Source organism: Pan paniscus, chromosome 3, assembly GCF_029289425.2.
Source record: "Pan paniscus chromosome 3, NHGRI_mPanPan1-v2.0_pri, whole genome shotgun sequence".
Taxonomy (NCBI): domain Eukaryota; kingdom Metazoa; phylum Chordata; class Mammalia; order Primates; family Hominidae; genus Pan; species Pan paniscus.
In genome coordinates this window covers 149,450,360-149,470,590 of record NC_073252.2, presented here as the reverse complement: position 1 = coordinate 149,470,590, position 20,231 = coordinate 149,450,360, and the positions used below count along the sequence as shown (strand labels likewise).

General features: G+C 37.3%; 1 protein-coding gene across 5 annotated transcripts in view; it reads right to left on the bottom strand.

The window, feature by feature from the left end:
* Positions 1-20,231, bottom strand: part of FHIP1A (FHF complex subunit HOOK interacting protein 1A) — a 258,783-nt gene that overhangs the window by 79,903 nt on the left and 158,649 nt on the right. For all 5 annotated transcript variants that reach the window (XM_034959259.3, XM_055111917.2, XM_055111918.2 and 2 more), the window contains 3 exons: positions 12,640-13,266; positions 3,856-4,014; positions 1,721-1,807 (listed from right to left, as the gene is read on the bottom strand). In XM_034959259.3, the coding sequence (XP_034815150.1) occupies positions 1,721-1,807; positions 3,856-4,014; positions 12,640-13,266 (873 nt within the window). The remainder of the gene's footprint in view (positions 1-1,720; positions 1,808-3,855; positions 4,015-12,639; positions 13,267-20,231) is intronic.

Genomic DNA, 20,231 nt, shown 5'->3' with positions numbered 1-20,231 from the left:
CCTAAGTCTTAGGTACTGTGTTAAGCATTGGAGATATCCCAGTGAATAAAACACATGTGATAATATGCCATACCTGAAAGCACGCATACCACTGTGGAGAAGACATTAAGCAAGCAATAGCACATGTAATGATTTAACTTTACCTGTACTAAGTGATATGAAGAAGTAGTGTGTGGTGACCAGTAAGATCCTCGTAACAGCTCTCTGAGGTGGCTTTCATCCTCAATTATGAATAAAGAGCTATCACTAATGTCTGTAACACTAAAGTGTGCTAATCATAATAACATAAAATTTCCTGAACAAATAGTAATTATAATAATTATCACTATTATAATAATGACAGGAAATGTTTATGTCAATAGGTCATTGAGGAAAAGGATGGAAATAAATGAAGAAGAAAGTCTAAATGTGTGAGAGCATATATGGATAATTACTGCCAAAGAATTTCTATAGCACTCTTGTGTTCCTCCGAAGAGGAAAATTCTTCCATGCAGAGGCTTAGAGGTCTTCAATGCAAGATACCCATTCCATCCCTGGAACAACAAAATACTGACAAACATAAAGTTAACCTAGAAACAAATACAAGTTCTGTATTTTCCAAAGTTAATCCCTTATTTTCCAACAGAGATCTAATTTCACAGACTTGGTTCCTTTGTGCCCATAAACTACTAAAATAACATGGAAACCTCAGTATTTTTATGTTTAAACCACATCAAAGATGACCTTTTGAACCTAGAAATAACATAAAAATCCAATTCAAACCAAGTACCCTGTTTGGCTTGGAAAACATGGCCACTATGCTGGAGAGGCACTAAATAGTAAAGGATGAACATCTTCTGTCAAGATCTGCTCTAAACCAGAAACCTCAATCAGCTTGGATGGCAAGGTTTCAAAGTTGCCATAATCAAGTATTTTTGGATTCTGTAAAATAAAAGTCCATAGAAATTGAACTTCAGGATGCAGAATGCTGGGCATTCCATCAAAACAACATATGATCAAGTTGCTCTTTGCTTCTGTCTCTGCTAGAGGTGTGATTCCAAAATCTTGACAAAGATCCCCTGAACTAAATACTGCACAAGTCTCTTTACTTAGTGAAGGAAAAACAGAAAATCAGAATTCTAGGCCTAGGAGTGTCTCCTGACAGCTCACAATGGAAAAGATATCAGTTGATTTATTATACAAAATGAGAGAGTCATAAGAAATTCAGAGTTGTGCTAATGAGACAGCCAACCTTTGATGGGACCTTAACTTGGCTTCACTTTAATTTTTGCTGTCACAAAATTGTTACAATAAAAAATTATGTTTTATTAAGTAGATGGCAAATCTATGGCACTTGTGCTACCACTGCTCCTCTCCATGCCCACGGCAGACCTTGCATTCTCTATGACAGACTCAGCCTTGGAGAACATCTTGACAGTTCCAAGTTGCCACTGCCCACGAAGTGAAACAGGCACAGGGTCAGAGTCTATCTGCCAATGTTCCTTTAGGCTGACTATCCTACTTGACACTCACAATACTGTATTCTATGACACCAGATAGAACCATCAGTTTAAGCTGTGGCCATTTTAATACCTGTGTTTGATATTGCTAAGAAATATAGACGGAATGAGAAGAAAAATCAGGCTAAAATCACCATCAAATCAATTACACTGTGTTTACCCTCCTCAGTGTCCATCACTTGTATTATAGAGACAGAAGATTACATGAGCCAATCACTGACCTTATGGAGAGCAGGAGCCAAGACTGGTACCAAAAATCCATTGTAAATGTAATTGACAAGCTGATTTCGAATCAAGGGGTGAGCCACCTGAGAGAGAGGCATATAGGCATGAAAAAGGCAAAGAGTTCAATCTTCAGTTCTTAAAATAAAACAATTCTGTGTACATCCTGAATTCAAAAAGGAAATCCACATTTTGGCCATTTATTCTGTGATTAAAGAACAAATCAGACCTCATACTGTCATATAAGCCTTTCAAATAGCTTATTCCAGTATAAACAGCTTGGTTAAAATCCGCAGAAGTTGAACTTTCAAACATAATATTGGTAATTTTAAACTGTGTGTTTGGAAAAAAGACAATAAATAGACTGAGTATGTATAAGGATTCATACTTATACATACCATATCCAGTGTGTTAAATATATCCAGTTTGTTAAAGTTAACAAACTGGAAAGTATAATTTTTTGCCCCTTACTTTCTTCTAAATCACATCTCAACCTGTAACTAATTTTAAAAACTGAGTATAACTGTCAAAACAAACAATTAAATACATTTATTTTGCTAGCAGAAAACATTTTCTCATTTTAAATATGTATTTCCTGATAGTCATTTATATTAAAGAAAAGGCATTTAAAAATATTTTCAGAAAAATAGATAATATTCAAAAGCGGAAAACATTATCAGAGGTACAATACTTCTCATATTTGATTTCCAAAATATGTTTAGTGTGGATAACCCTCTACTAATATCTTTCATAAATAACCTTTTCAGTAGTCTTCCCCAAACAAAAAATCTTAAAAGTATATGGTTTCAATGTCAAAATACAGTATGAAATAATATAATTTCCCTGTTCTTACCATGCCCATTAGCTTTATTTCTCTTTCTTTAAAAAAAGAAGAAAATGAAAAAGAGAAAGAAAGTCAAACAATAAAGTAAAAAGCAATTTCTAGGAAAGTGAAGCTAGATCTTTAAATTACTGATAACCTCTCTGTGTGTGTATATTTTTGGGGAAGAACTAATAGTAGTTCCATCTTTTTTATTTCCACAAACTTCTGCAAGAAAATGTTGATAGGTTGATAGACTGCAATATTAAAGGAAAAAATAAGATGTAATCCATTTTTCTTATATATAAATAAAACTTTCTTTGACTTAGCAATAAAAATGAGATGGAACTAAAATAATTTACTTGTATTTTCTTCCAGAAGGTATTTCTTTATTTGGTAGATAAACAGATTATAACTAACATCTTTCATCCTACAATCACTATAAAGAAAACTTGATTTCTTAGGAGATATACCTAATGCTAAATGATAAGTTAATGGGTGCAGCACACCAACATGGCACATGTATACATATGTAACAAACCACCACGGTGTGCACATGTATCCTAAAACTTAAAGTATAATAATAAAAAAAAAAAGGCCAAGAAAAAAAAAAAGAAAGAAAACTTGATTTCTTAATAAATCTAATATTAAGGTAATATTTATGCTATATGGAACTAAAATATTTTTTATGAAAACTTACCACATCCTTAAATATATTTAAAATCTGATTTTTATTGAAAACAGTAACAAGAAATCTAAAAGTAAAAATCTAATCAAGAAGCCAAATACACAAGAATTCAGTGGTTGCTTTTTTCCTCTCCCAAACAGGACAATTTCAAAGAGAATTTAATTTGTGTTCCAATGAAAATGCTTAACTTCTTCTAAATTCAATCGGGATAACAATATTCTTTATGTAGTATGCGCCATTAAGCAAAACAAAGTGTTCTCCTTTGTAAATTCCCAAGAAGACCTTGAAGTAAAAGCGGTATAATCTGGAGTACTTAGAAACCTAAAAATATCTATTTAATGAGTCAGGCATTGAACTTATTTTTGATGGTTAAGTAGATAATCAAAACAGAATTAATTTATAAAGAAGATAAAGAAAATCTACTCATTTTTTTCTCAGTTAAAACTTCCAGAAACCTACAAACTAACATTTTCACTCATTCAAGGACATTCAATTGGCTTAAAGCACCAATATTCCATAAACATTTATTAACATTTTAAAAAATGAACGTTTTAAAATTAATCCTTTGCAATGCTTGTGCTCTGAATGAAGCCATAGCAAAGGGATCCTTTGTTGTGCTCTGGTACCTGTATGACTGCATTGCAAAACTCCAGGGAGTTCATGAACTGGACAAGAGAAGGAAGTAGAAGCCAGTCATCTTTCAGAAGGCAGTGCCATTCCTCGCCTTTCTCTTCTAGCTTTGTAGGCAGGGAAGAGTAGAGACCACTGAGCCCAGTTGCAAGTACCTGTATTCAGAAATAAAAACAAAATAAATGCTTTTCCAAAGTTCTCAACCTGCAATTAACAGCTCACAGGTGATGCCAATGCTGCTGGTCCCAAAACTATATCTTTAAGTAGCAAGGTATTAAAGGTATAAGAGCCCATCACCCAGCTAAAAACGATGCAAACAGGTGAAGACAGTAGGGAAGGACAACTCTGGTAGAAGGAATGGCAATATCAGAACTATCTGGCTAATATAATATTCACATAGTTGGTATGGGTTGCTCATCTCTCACGTGCCACGCACTATGCTGGGCTAGGTGTAGGAGGAGTACACGCAAAGATGAATAAAATATTATTCTGGCCTCAAGAAGTTCAGGAGAGGAACAAATTCATAAACAGTATCCTATAGTACAATACATCAAGTGCAAATACAGAGAAGGCACATACCCCAGTCTAGAGGAGAAACTCCTGTTTTGAGGTGGTCCAGGACAGAAAGTCACATACATTGGAACCATGAGCTTTATGAGAAAGATTCCATGCAATTCCTTGCATGCTTGAGGTCATAACTGACAGCTGTATCTTTGCAGTTTACAAAGCACTTCCACGTATATTTTCTCATTTGATCTTCACAAGCAATAGCAAGGAGAAAGAATTGGGGGTCAGCAATCAGTTAGTTAGATGTGATGACAAGATTCAAGCAGAGATAAAGTGAGTCTACACGGAGGCATCAGCACTAGGAAAAGAGAGGAGGAAATAAAATTTGAGCATCACATGGAAGGTGAATATGAGGGTGATCTAACCATGACATCTATCGGTCTGGCATTAATCCAAAACTCTTAGGGCTTGCTTCCTCCCTTAGTGTTCTGGTCCTTAATTTAAATTGACAGCCTTTGGGCTTGGTAAGTGGGGTAAGAACTCAAAACTGTCAACTTACCCAACTTGGTCACCAAGAAAATGGTGATGCCTTTAATAGAGACAGAAATGTAGGAAGATTACATACTTAATGCTGAGTGCTTGTTGATTTTACCTTGTGGAATATCAAACCAGGGATGCAAGAATTTCATAGTACTGGAGGCCTCCCAGCTGGGAAGTGATACTGACTAAGCAGCAACTTGGAGATCCTGACTTGCTAGATATGTATAAGATGGCCAGGGATGGCACAGATTGAATGCAAAGGAGCCAGCTATGGGGCCAGGGGTGGTGGCTCATGCCTGTAATCCCAGCATTTTGGGGGGCTGAGGTGAGTGGGTCACTTGAACCAGGAGTTTGAGACCAGTCCAGCCAACATGGCGAAACCCAGTTTTTACTAAAAATACAAAAATTAGCTGGGTGTGGTGGCACGAGGCTGTAATCCCAGCTACTCAGGAAGCTGAGGCAAGAGAGAATCCCTTGAGCCTGGGAGGCGGAGGTTGCAGTGAGCCGAGATTGAACCTACTACACTCCAGCCTGGCCGACAGAGCTGGAGTGCCTCAAAAGAAAAAAAAAAAGGCCAGCTACAAAAGGCTTTGCTCTAGCACAAACCCTGAGGTGACAATGGCCTCGAATGAGATGGAAACATTCAAGAAAATATAATGAGGCAGGCCCAGAAAAGAAATAGTGACATACTCATTAATCTCACTGTCTAATGAGAGATTAATGGGCAATTAAAACAGTGTTAGAAATGCTCAGAATACATAATAGAAAATATATGGTGTTGTGGATGTACAAAAGACTCTTAACTCAGATTTCGAGGGTTGGCAGCAGGAAATATTCTCAGAAGAAGTGATATCTAAGCTGGTGAAGAGTACGTAGGAGTTAGCCAGAAAAAGAGTAGGGGGAAGAATATTCCAAGCAGAGAAAACAGCATATACAAAACCTCAAAGGAGAAAGAAAAGATGGTATTTTCCAGGAACTAAGAGAAGCGCAGTATTGTTAGAGTGCAGAATTACAGGTAGAAAGAGGCTGGCAAGGTAAACGGGAATCAGATCCTGCAGGGTTTTATAGGAGAACATGAGGAGCGTGTGGGGCATCCAAATGGAGAGCCCAGTATTCAGATACGTGGGGCTGATGCTTAAAAGAGAGCTCTGGGCTAGAGACGGAGCCATCAACATGTAGATGGGACCTCAAGCCATACGAACCAGACAGAAAAGGAAAGGGAGATTTAGACAGATGAGATATGACAAAATAATCCACAGTGCCTGGCATCACAAACAGAAAGTCAGAAGGAGGTGTGGGCCTAGGTGTGTTAAACTTGGAAAAAAATTATCTGTAGACCTATTGTTGCCTTCCTTTTCCCCTTGTCCTGTTCCCACAGCACTCTCTGTATCCCTTTGTGTAGCAATCATCTTTCTTGCATGTATTAGTGTATTGCCTATCTTCTCCATCTCTCCTGGTCTGACTTGTTCATTCCAGTCCACACTGGAGATACGGATGATTTGTCCAGTCAGGTATGTTGAGTTTCAGATGTTAACATGGAGAGACCATATGAAGTCATGGGAGGGCCTAGGAGGGGTGGGGGAGATGGTATAGGAGCCCCCAGTGGAGTATAAAGGACAAGAAGACAAACAGATGAAACATTTCAGTACTAGAGAAATCAAAAAAATTATATACATTTCTCTGTTCTATTTCCTGGCAACCTTTAATCATTCATTCATTTACTTATTCATTAAAAAAAATACCAAACACTTATTTCAGGCCAGGTACTATGTTAAGTACGGAAAATACAACCGTAAACAAGACAGTACATTTATCTCTTTTTAAAAAATCAGGGCATCTTTGGTCCCAAAGGAGAATGTCCCCTATTTAAAGTGAACATACCCATACAAATCACTTTAATTCCAGTTTTGAATGTGACCCAAATGAGTTGCTTCTTATAAATTAGAAACCTCTGGCAAAAGAGAACAGAGACCAAAAGTTTTCCTCGAAGAGAAATCTAATCTTGATGCCACATTTTTTTAAATCAATTACATTTGCTAACTCATGCTAAATTAACCACAGAACAAAGGCTTTAATTCCTCATACTCCTGATTTCTTAACCACTTTGAGGCTTTGAAGATGAATTCATAAAGACAGGCTTAATTTGTCTGACTAAAAAGCTGGGAATAACTATTCAGTATATCAATATAATTATAGCAACATTAATTTTCAAATTACATACATCAGTGACAGTAATTAAAAATCACACATATGTAATATTCACTTTTTAAAATGAATATTGTGAAAGGGCATGGCTGAGATGTGAACAGAAGCCTGCCCATCCAGAAGGTAGTCCCTGTACAGAAGGATACTCTCTATGCATAAGGATACTCCCGGAACAGAAGGACATTGTCTGTACAGAAGTGACAGCTGAATAAGAAGTCCTGCCATGTTCCTGCCACTACAAAAAGTGCCTCTGCTATCTCCTTCAGAATGGCAAAGAAACAGGGGAGAAAATATTCTGCAGAATAAAGAGGATTATATAGTCTTAGAAACAAGATTCTAAATCTTTATGGTATTTATATCCTCCCTTCCTAGACTGTGCTCAGAGTTCAGATTCATTCACCCAGACTGCACATATTTCTAGAACACAGACTTTGGGTCAGACATATGCAAGATTGGTCCTGGGGAAAGAGTAGTGAACAAGTTGGGCCAGGAAAGATGGAGAAGACGGCTGATAAACTAATACATGCAAGAAAGATAATTACTACCCAAGGGGATACGGAGTGCTGTGGGAACAGGATAAGGAAAAAGAAAGATTCCAACAGGTCTGTAGCTAACTTTTCTAGGTTAAGAGATGAATGGCACATTCTATTTACTTTTAAATTTCATTTTTTAACTTAGAATTAAATTATAAAAAGTTTAAATATAGATATATTCAACAGCTCATTTAAAATAAAATTCCCATCCACTATTTTAGCCTTTCATTGATTCTTGGATTCCCATCCACACACACAAAAAAATTGCAAAACATTCTATTTATTCCCAACACATTAAGCATTAACCCATTTTTCACTTATTTTTCACTTATTTGCACTTATTTTTCACTTATTTTCCCTCAAGAATCTCTTTAAAAGAAACTAATCACCATGTAAAACCATAAGGATAACAACAGACAAAAAAGCAAACAACTTCCCTGGCAGCAGTATAGTGTGGCAGTTGCTGAGACCAAGGACTTTAGTATCAGACAAATGCAGTTTTGAACCAGAATCTGCCACTGACAGGCAGTTATTAAAGTTCTCTAAATTTCCATTTCTTCACTAAGTTATTGCCAGGATTAAAGAAAATAATGCATCTACCAAGATTAGCATAATGTTTTACACACAGAAATGTTTCCAATGAAGGAAAGATGACATACAAAAAAAAAAAAGAAAGATGACATGCACAGAGCAGTGAACAAGTAATGTTTAACTTTAAACATCTAATGATATCTGGTTAATTTTAGCAAACACAAAGATTTTTGGCAGATGGCTTTAGTCTGAAGCTCGCAGCATAACACCTGGTAGGGACTATTTGATACAACTTGCTAAAACAAAAAGCCTCATAAATTTTGGATATGGGATAAATAACATTCTACCTGCGGCTGTGTACCTAAAGGTCGCTTGCTTTAATTTGCATTACTTGATTTATGTATACACTGTTTTCTACATTTGCCAATATATAACAGTGGCATGGGCTTAACCATCAATATTTGGTTTAAAAAAAAAGTGACAGGGTCATTTAGTCCCCATCCTTTTGTTGGCACCAAATTGTTCCCTAGAGTATCTTCATTCTCCTTCTTTTCCCGGGAAAGCACATCTTGAGCTATGAGGCAGCAGAACCAGCAAGCTCTTCCTATCAACTGTAACAGTAAAGGTTTCCAAAAGTGGTCCGATTTCCTGAAAGAGTCATTACTGTTCCAACAGCCTGATGCTAACATACTTTGACAATCATACTAATTAGAGAAAGCTTTTTCTCAATTGTGGTCCTTAGCTGGATGGTTAATAGAGTATGCTTTTATCTTCAACATAAAGAGGCCTTTTTTTTTTATGTTGTCAGATGTAATTATAGAAAACTGGGTGCAAATGAGATTATGGGATCTATCCTGAGGGGCAACTTAACACAATGAAGCTCGTGTTCCATTCTAGCAAACAAGGTCAGCTGGAGATGTTGTTTTCCCTCCAACTTTAATGATCTGTACAGTGTTTTAAAATATGTTTTTATAAAAGCAACACTCAACTAAAACCTGCTTATGACGCAGTTAAATGGAAATCTAAACATTAAAAATGGTCCATTCTTGTCATATTTAAATTTTTAAATTATGAAATATGAAAAATATATAAAACATAATAGAAACCCATCACCGAGACTTAACAGATTTTAACATTCTGCCAAAATTTCTTCAGAACACTCTGATTTTTTCAAACAATAAAAATTACAAATAGAACTGCACCCTACTCCAATCTCATTACCATCCCTTCTCCTTCCTTCACCCCCAAAAAGCCACAGTCTTGAACTTAGCATATATTATTATCCTTGTGGTTATTTTGTACTTCTACTGTATACATATGTATCCAAAAAACAGCATACACTAAGATTCTGTGTTTTAAAATTTTATGTAAACTCTGGATGGGCACAGTGGCTCATGCCTGTAATCCCAGCATTTTGGGAGCCTGGGCGGGCAGATCACTTGAGGTTAGGAGTTCGAGACCAGCCTGGTCAACATGGTAAAACTCTGTCTCTACTAAAAATACAAAAAATTACCTGGGCGTGGTGGCACACGCCTGTAGTCCCAGCTATTCGGGAGGCTGAGGCATGAGAATCACTTGAACCCGGGAGGCGGAGGTTGCAGTGAGCCGAGATCGCGCCACTGCACTCCAGCCTGGGTAACAGAGTGAGACTCTGTCTCAATAAATAAATAAATAAATAAATAAATAAATAAATAATTCAACATGTTTTTTGATTTACTGCTGTTCATACATATAGTTACATGATAATACACATGATTCATACACTTTGAATGCTGAAAAGTATTCCACTGATGTATGAATAAACCAGTTTATCTTTCACTTCACGTACTTATATCTTTCTGTTTTTCAAATCACTGCTTTATTGAACATCGTTGTATATGTATCCTTGTAAATAAGTGCCAGATTTCTCCAAGCCAGATATCTAGAAGGGAAGTTGCAGGATCACACAGTAGGCAAATATTCAGTTTTACCAAACATTGACATACTGCTTTCCTGAGTTACTATACCAATTTATATTCTCAAAAGTTCTTGTTTTTTTCACTCTTGACAACACAGTTACCACTTAATACTTACTACTCTGATAAGTATTAACTGGTATCTCAATGCATCACCAATAGTGGGACAACTTAACACAGGTCCCTTGCTGTAATGCAATAAGTACATAGCATCGCTTGTAAAGTAACCTTGCCAAAAATATTTAACCTAAATTTAACTGGGCATGTAGATCTAAGTCCAATTTGCAGGAAATGCAGGGTTAGGGACAAGTCAAACTACAAAAGAAACAATCAAACCCAGAATGTGGGGTGTTTTATAAGACAATGGCTTGGTCTCTTAAAAAGTCAATGTCATGGGGAAGAAAAGTGGCAGGTTGTTACTATATTAACGGAGACTAAAGAGACCTGATAGCTAGATGGATATCTTTTATTGGACTCTACAAAGGGGGAGAAAAAAACTAGGAAAGTAATTTGGGGCACAGTAGGAGAACTGGATACTAGATCGTATTAAGGAATTATTGTATAATGTTCTTAGGTACAATAACAGTATTGTGGTTATGTGGGAGAATATCCCCATTCATAGGAAACACAGACTAAAGTATCTAATGTCTGTAACTTAATTTCAAATGGTACAACAAAAACAAATAAAAGCATAAAATACCAAAGGATGGCAAAATATTAACAACTTTGAATCTAGGTGGTGTGCAATGTTCATCTTAGTGTTTTAAATTTTCTGTATTTTACTTTTTCTCATAATAAAAACTTTTTAAAACATAAATTGCATCAACTTTATAATTTGCAGGAATGTCTCATCTATACACTATCTACAAGCTGCAGAGCTTTCCATTTATTTAGATCTTTTATGCCCTTTATAATTTTCTCCATAAAGGCCTTTCACGTATTTGTTGGATTTATTTCAAGATATCTTATGATTATGTTGCTTTTGTAAATGGTATTTTCTAAATTGCCTTTTGCATACTGATCAAGTGAACCACCTGAATATTTTGATTTGTTACAATACCTGCTCTCCTTTAACAGCAGAATTACACAATTGAATTAAACAATTCAAATAAGCTAAAACCCAAACCTCGTACAGCTCCCTCTCAAAACTGCCGTTTTTAAGAGGTTTTCTTTAGAGCAGTTTAAGGTTCATGACAAAACTGAGAGGAAGGTACAGAGATATCCCACATAGCCGCTGCCCCAACAGGCACAGCCTCCCGGATTATCAACATCCCCTACCAGAGTGCTACATTTGTTACAACTGATGAACTCACAGTGACACATTATAGTCACCCCAGAAACCATAGTTTACATGAGCGCTCACTCAGTGTTTTACATTCTATGGGTTTGGACAAATGTATATTGACATGTACCCACCATTCTAGTATCATACAAAGTAATTTGACTGCCATAAAATTCCTCTGTGCTTTGCTTATTCATCCCTCACCCTGCCCCAGTGCTCAGGGGAAAAAAATGATCTTTTTACTGTCTCCATAGTTTTACCTTTTCCAGAATGTCATATAGTTGGAATCATACAGTAGGTAGCCTTTTCAGATTGGCTTCTTTCACTTAGTAATAAGCATTTAGGTTCCACCATATCTATTCATGGCTTACCAGCTCATTTCTTTTTAGCTGAAAAATATTCCATTATCTGCATATATCCCCACTTTATTTGTCTATTCACCTGCTAAAGGACATCTTGGTTGCTTCCAAGTTTTTGGCAATTATAAATAAAGCTTCTATAAACATCCATGTGCAGGTTTTGGGGTGGACATAAGTTTTCAACTCCTTTAGGTAAATATCAAGGAGTGCAATTGCTGGACCACATGGCAAGAGTATGTTTAGTTTTGTAAGAAACTGCCAAACTGTCTCCCAAAGTAAGTGTACCAATTTGCATTCCCATCAGCAACGAATGAGAGTTTCTACTCCTCCACATCTTGCCAGCATTTGGTGTTGTCAGCGTGGCCCCTGCACACTAACTGACTGTTGAACTCCCACTCCACCCCACCATGTTCCTATGACAACAAAATACACTAAAACTAGTGGTCATTTTCTTGCTGAGAAACAAATTACTTTGTGAAACTAGCAGTGGAGGTCTTATCACATGCCATGATTCCTTGGAGCAAAATCAACCTGAAAAGCTAAGAATCAGAAAGCACAGGTTTTACCAATCTCTCAGGATATGCTCCTGGAACAACTAAAATCATTCTTAATGCAGTAAAAATTAACCAAAAATGGTAACACATCTAGCCTCCTTTGTTGGCTTATGATGAGCTGATGCTGCTCAGCCAAATAGCATCTCAACTTAGATTCGTCTGCTCCCTCCAAAGATTTCCTCTAAACATCCTTCCATAGGAAGCGCCAAGTACAACTTACTGGGAGAAAAAAAGGGAGTAAGAAAGTATTCATCACTAGCAACAGAAGAGAAAAAAGGGAGTGAGTGGAAAACATGCCAAGGAGAGAGACTTACTGGACAAAAGTAGGTGTTCTCCACGATGTGATGGGCCACCATGGTGTTCTCAGCAGAAAGAGACATGATGAAGAGCAATGCATCCCGAGCTTGCTGGCCTACTGACCCCTCTCGGTGAATGAAGGGAATCAGAAGGGAGAAGATGAGGAAGTTGGCAGCGCCTTGGTCTTCACTAGTGTGGAAGAAGAGTTCTAAAATGGATGGATCTTTGGCAAGAATGGAACAGAGCTGATTGAGTAGGACAACCAGCTTCTCCTCCACAGTGGGGGTGGTTGTTCCTGAACAAGAGCTCAGCAACATCATCAGAGGCTTCAGAATGGGTTTGTGGTGCAGCAGAGGCTGGTGCGACTGGGTGACCAACATCTCATACATCTTTAGCTGCTCAATTTTAGTCTCATCAGTAAACTCCCTTCTCAAGCTCCAAAGGAAAAGTTTCTCCATGATGTTCTCAGAGACCACAAATTCCAGAATCGGCCCCATTGCAGCATCCTTGGCTTGCTCTTCAATCAACAAGAAGAGCATGTGTTCTACGTAATTCTGCACGGCACTGGCCTCATCTGGAGGGATAGACCCATATTTTGCCTGGGTGTTCTTCAAGGGGTCATGCTTCTCCAAGATTTTCACAACCTGTAACCAAGTCAAGCATTTGTCATCCATCTGATGTTTATCATAATTACAAAAACACATCACCACTGATTTTACCAAATTGTCACCAAAAATGCAGGAGCCACTGCCCACAAGATATGTGTGGGCATTGTGTGTGTGTGTGTCTCCCTCTCAAACACTAAAATGAAGGAGTTAAACTATAGAAAGAAGATGTCTGAAGATGTTTACTTACACAGTTATAAATTTCAACAATCTAAATATTGAAGAAAATAGTATGGTTATATAAATTAAGCTACATGCATTCTTTGGATTATTTATTATGAACATAATTGAGGAAAATGAGAAACTGTAAGTGATATGTTAGATGAAAAAAGCAAGCTATTCGTAGATGTTAGATGCATAATAATTATGTCAAAGACGTATGTAAAAAAATATGCAAAAAGAATCATTTTGATGTTCAAAGTCATGACAAATTCTTAAATTTTTTTCTAGATTGTTGATGTATAATATTGCTTTTTAATTTTAAAATACATTAAATAAGCAAAAGGAAACCATACTACCCATGTTCTCCTACAAATAGAATTGCTTTGGAGATCTCAGCAGAGGAACACAGCTACTCATATGCCCTTGACAGAACAATATCCTCCCTTCCCTACTTGGATGGATGCCCTCTTCAACCAAACATGCAGCAACAGAAAAGATTAAAGGAAATTGATAAACAAGAGACATACAACTAGTAGAATCAACCCTAACATATGGCATGTACTGAAACTAAAAAATGAAGGGTTTGAATGCTGTGTTTCTTTAAGCTTAAAAATTCTGAGACAACCAATTATGAAACAAATTCCTAAAGTCTGGAGTGATTAAAAAGTTTTGGAAATAGAGCTGACAATTAAGCACTTTGGGAGGCCAAGGTGGGAGGATCACTTGAGCCTAGGACTTCAAGACCAGCCTGAGCAAAATAGTGAGACCTTGTCTCTACAAAATAACTTTAAAAATTAGCTGGGTGTGGTGGTGCATGCCTTGAGACTCTGAGATATTAGGATCATTTGAGCCCCAGGAGGTTGAGGCTGCAGTGAGCCTTGATGGTGCCATTGCACTCCAGCCTGGGCAACAGAGAAAGACCCTGTCTCAAACAAAACAAAAAACAAAATTGGTTAAGGTGGCCTATTTTGTTATATATACTTTACCACAAAAAACTCAATTAACAATTTAAATAAAAATCCCTAAATAGGTCACCTCACAGCCTTGGTCAGCTTCTCTCCTTTCCCACTGCTAGCATCTGAAGGTTTCTCACCTTTCTCTGCCAACAGATACTTACCTGCACTTTGCGACCTGGAAACTAAAACAATCTGTTATCTCAACTTCCATTTAACTTCATGACTTAGAATTTCTGGTATAATATTCATTCCATTTACTCCCTTGAAAATATACACATACAATAATTTTTAAACAACCAAACATTTATCAATGACTTTATCTTTGTCCGTTTTTGCCTTTCTGAATTGCATGGAATCTATGTGTCTTTTGCAGTACCCTCCAGGTCCAGTCCTATGATGTGCTGTTACATGTTCTGTGCAAGTACTTAGGTTATGGAATTTTTGCAAGTCACTGGGGAAGCTGGCAAAGGGATAATGCATGCATGAGCAATGAGGGAAATTTGTTTCTCAGGGAAATGTCTAAGTCTCTCCCTTGTCAGAAACAGGGAAAAAAATCGTTATAGACCAGGCAAGTCCATCCTTACAGAATAAAAGAATTTCCACAGAAAGTATAATCTCTATTGACTTCCATTATAAAGTTGATAATGCTGTGTCACAAAGGCAAAAAATCACCCTAACACCCTTGAGTTGACATTTTTAATAAGGAAGGCCTTTGGCTAGCCCCTACCCAGGGAGTACCTGGCCCACTGACTAGTGGCCACAAGACAGCCACTAGACATCCTCTTCTTTGCTGCACGCCTGACTCCAAAGTGCACCCACTATCCTACAACCTCCACCAAGCCCTCTAGGATTCCTTGCACCTGGTGACCTTCCTAGCAGCAGCAACACTGGGACCTGGTTCTCTCCCATCCCTTTGTTCTGGGCCTTACCAACATCTCAAAAGAATGCAATCACAGTACCACACTGGTCCAAAGGGACCCTCCACCTCCACACCACACATGGTCCAGCCCCAAAAGTCCCTAACTTCAAGCCTCCACATTCTGAAGAACAAAATTCATGCCTTATCAGTTCTATAATTTCAAAGTCCATATATTGAGTTTACTTAGGAGAGCTATCTTTACAGCTAGGCCTCAGGGTAAAAATGTAATTATACTTTTCATGTGTGCCCAGACTGTCTAAACTATCTAAAACTGGGGCTGTGCTTTATACATTGATGGTGGAGTGGCAAATTAGCTCAATCTTTCTGGAAAACAATATGGCAATATATGTAATAGGAGCTATAAAATTGTTCCTGCCCTTTGACTTGTTAATCTGACTTTGGGGAAAATGCCCCAAGGAAACAACCCAAAAATAATTTGCTAAAAAATGTTCAATTTTCCAATAATGAAAAAAATACTATTGACTCAAATGGTCAAGAATAAGAGAATTAGAATCAAAATATGTTATATCACCATACAATAGACCCATCAAAAATAAACACTAAGTAAATTCGTTTTATATCATTAAAATGTAAGTTAAAAAGCAAATACATTGCCAAGTAGATATATGATTGAGTCTAAAGAGATATAAATGAGATTTTAAGGTTAATTAGTTATTCCTTCCTGTAAGTTTACCTAATTTCATAATTTAAATAAAAACAAAGGTAGACAAAGTAATCATGTACTAATGCCCAAAAAAGACCAAACCATTGAGTTTAAAACAATTAACAATTAGAGATCTCTTAAGACTCAGCAATTTCTAAGCAATATAAATTTATAAATATGCATATGTATTTATATTTTATATATACAATATATGTGCATGCAAATATGAAAGATACAGCAAAAGTCTTTATTTACATAACCATAAATTGTATTTTTCTCATTAACTTTCATTTATATTATTTATTCCAATTCATTCCTTTACAAACAGACCTCTTTTTGCTATGAAAAACTTTAAAAAGAGAACTAAGATTTTTATACAGAATGCAAACTGTTTAGCAGCTTTTAAACTGGAGCATCTTTACCCTCTTTATAGTAGTTCCCTTATACTGCCTTCAGATGGAGCAGACACATTGAAGACCCAGCCCTAACCCACTGGTTTTACTGCCTGGAAGATGGGTGTGTTATAACCAATGTATGTGAGTCATGGAACACACAATGCTCAGCAAAGTGCTGATTATGCTTGTGTTGCCACATGTCCTTAACCTCTCTCCTTAGGACCTTCCCAGGCTACCTCTTTTTCCTTTCCAGGCAGACACACCCATGACCTGCTTTTACAAGCGGGCTCTGGTGGCCCAACCTTGGGACTGGTTCCTATGTTGGCAGGGAATGCCTAAGAAGCTTCTTGACTAGAGCACAATTTGCACTGAAATGCCAAAGAACTTCTGTCCCAATGTCCCAAGTTTGTGACTCCAATGGTGTCACAGTTCTTTCAGTTTCTATAAACTGATCTCTGATGTGACCTGGACTTTTCCTTATTTTTTCCTTTTGTGCCCTCTTTTCATATCACTCCCATCAAACTCCAATATTTCTGTGTCCCTGATTTCTGCTTGCTGAGAGTTCCACCCACATACCAACTTTTACCTTCCAGTGCTGTGGATGCCATGATTTCATGCTGCTCACAGTGGCTCCTCCGGCCTGGTCTACTCCTGATTACCAGCTGTCTTATACTCTCAACCTTGACTCATTTCCCATACCTGGCTTCTTCTCAGCTATCTAGACAGTCTCAGGGATTCAGCTCAGGGGAAAAAGACAAAATTAATGGGGCCGGAGGGATCTCAGTAGGTAAAAGAATGAAAGCAACCAAAATATACTTGGCAAATATTTCCAAATTATAAAACAAATTTACTTTGTTAGGCTGAAAATACCATTTAAAAAACTAATCAACACCTTATAAAGCCCACGCTCATTAATTAAGTAAACCAGCTGGAATCAGAAATAGCAACTTAAACGTTTTGTGGATCATAGCTAGACATTTGTTGATCTACAAACTTTAAGAAACGCAGACGTGTGTGTGTGTGTGTGTGTGTGTGTGTGTGTGTGTTTGGGTGCATCATTAGCCTTGATCACATATTGATCCTAAATGTAAAGTATCACAATTCCAAAAAGAAAGAAACACATAAAAATCAACAGTGTGAACAATGCTCTTAAAAATATCGAATTTATAGAGCTAAACTTAACCTAATTTCAAAGCCGTTTGACTTAAAAATGTGAGAATTACTGGGGCTAAATAAGATTAATAAATAGCATATTTCTTTCACTAAGTAGTATCAGATACTCCTATCCTTATCCCTTATGATGGCCCCTGTGACCCAATGATAATTGGCCTGAATTTCAAATGGGCACAAATTCTAAACAGGAAGTGCAAATGCTTTCAAAATGAAGGCTCTACATAAATCACTTAATTGTACGTCAGCTACAAATGATTACCCTTCAGGATAAACACAAGTGTTTCTCTCTCAGGAGACTAGCTTTGATTCCACTTAATATTATTCTATGTCTTACATACATGCATGTATAAGTAGGTAATTATTTATGCTACCAAAGTTAGAGCCTAGTTATTTTAAGAAAGTCATATGTGTAAAACCCATACTTCCAAATCCTTTGGAATGCTAAAATAAGGTGGCATTGTGGAAAAAAACAAGTTACTATGCAATATTTTCCAACACACTGAAGGGCAAGATTTAGCCATCTAAAGCCAAATTCCACTTAATGTACCAAATAACTACACAAAAGTTTCCATACAGTCCTTGTTCATTACTTAACAGCTGTGTCTTTCAGTATGAAGTGTTCCTTGTGCATCTATTTCCACAGGGAGACCTCTACCAAGTCACTTCTTTTTATATTAAGATAACAGCTTTATAATACGTATTCACTTAACACCAGTTTTTTAATGTCAGCTCCAGCCCTGAGCTCCAGAGGCTTGCCTAAATCTTGGATAAAACAGTTATGGAAAGGCCTTATGAGTAATGATCCAAATAATAATATTTCAAAGAACACTAATTTCAACCACAGCAAAAATCAAACTTACCACCAAGCACACAGTAAGAGAGCTGCTGACATTTCAACATGCTCAAGCATTGTATTTCTATTTTAATTTTTATTTTTTGAGATGGAGTCTCGCTCTATCACTCAGGCTGGAGTGCAATGGTGCAATCTCAGCTCACTGCAACTTCTGCCTCCTGGGTTCAAGCAAGTCTCCTGCCTCAGCCTCCCGGGTTCAAGCAAGTCTCCTGCCTCAGCCTCCCAAGTAGCTGGGATTACAGGCATGTGCCACCACACCTGGCTAACTTTTGTATTTTAGTAGAGATGGTGTTTCACCATGTTGGCCAGGCTGGTCTCAAACTCCTCACCTTTGGTGATCCGCCCATCTCGGCTTCCCAAAGTGCTGGGATTACAGGCAAGAGCCACTGCACCCGGCCATGCTCAACCACTTTAGAGTCTGATAGAAGTGCAAGTTAATGCCTCGGCCATCTAACTTAAGAAGTATAACTTTGGTTCACTTTACCTTTTACTGTCAAGGCTAGAGCTACCTGTAAGGCTTGGAAGAGAGAGAGAACTTTTTGAAATGTTAACAAACATCAATTTACTAAGATATTTAGAAAATTAATCAGAGTTCTCTAATACGTCCCAACTGTTCATCTCTCAAAGGCTTTACTTAATTTTTCTCTGTCATTTAGTCTACTACAAGACACAGAGCAAAAGAGTGGAGATGAGCAGAGCAAGGGAATGAGACTCAAATACAGTATACATGTCAAATCCATGCATGGATGCTCTGGACTTTAGATTCGGGCTACTTGGAGCTCTACACAAAATACCATAACTCAAGTATATTATCTGTTTTTCATTTTTGTGGGAAGACATTTGACTTAATTAACCAATCTAGATGGTTCTGTTTTTTCCCATCCCTACCCCCTCCAAGATGAAAAAGGTTACTAAACCCACTGACTTTTCCTCATCCATCACTATTACTTTATTTGAGCTCTGATATTTTCTTAGCCTAAAAAATTTTTAAACAGCTTATTTTTAAAGGCTGAAGGTAGAAAGAAGTCATTCTGGGCTATTAACTAACTAGAAGCAAAGACAGAAATGTGCATTTCCAATTGATTTGTTTTAACCCACCTCCTCTGTTCTCCTGGCTCTAAGAGCAGAGACCTTTTGGAATTCAATGCTTGAAAGGAGCAGATAGAAAATGAATAGAGCAAGGTCCATGAAGCTTCAGAAAGTACAACTGTGCCATCAAAAATAACTAGTGTAGGGAATTTAATTCACATGGCAGTCTAGTTGAATAGTTTATTGCCTGGTGGGCTAATGCTTCTTACTATTTCTGTCCTCTTTTCCATTCAGATAAAAACAAAGAAACAAAGGCAAGAGATAAAAACAACAGTCTACTAGAGAATAAACTGTTCTAATAGACTACTATAAAAATTAAGTATATACACACACTCTTCCAGATCATGTAATGCAAGTCCAAAGATCTTGCCGGTGACAAATTATACAATGTTTTAAAATTAGTGTATGTTGAAAGCTGTTTCCTAAGTTGCCTAGCTCTTTTAAACTTGTATTTCATACTGACTGCCTTTCAGTTCAATCATTTATTGAACATCTACTATATGTCACACTCTGTTCCGGGCAATGGGGATGTAAGTTACAAATGGCCTCTGATCTTGAGGAGCCCGTAATGAGTGTGAAGAAGATACTGTATATGTAATTTTAATAAAAAGTGGTTGGGCTACACGCAGTGGCACATCTCTGCAGTCCCAGCTATTTGGGAGACTGAGGGAGCAGGATCTCTTGAGCCAGGAGTTCAAGGCTGTAGTGTGCCATGATCACACCTGTGAATAGC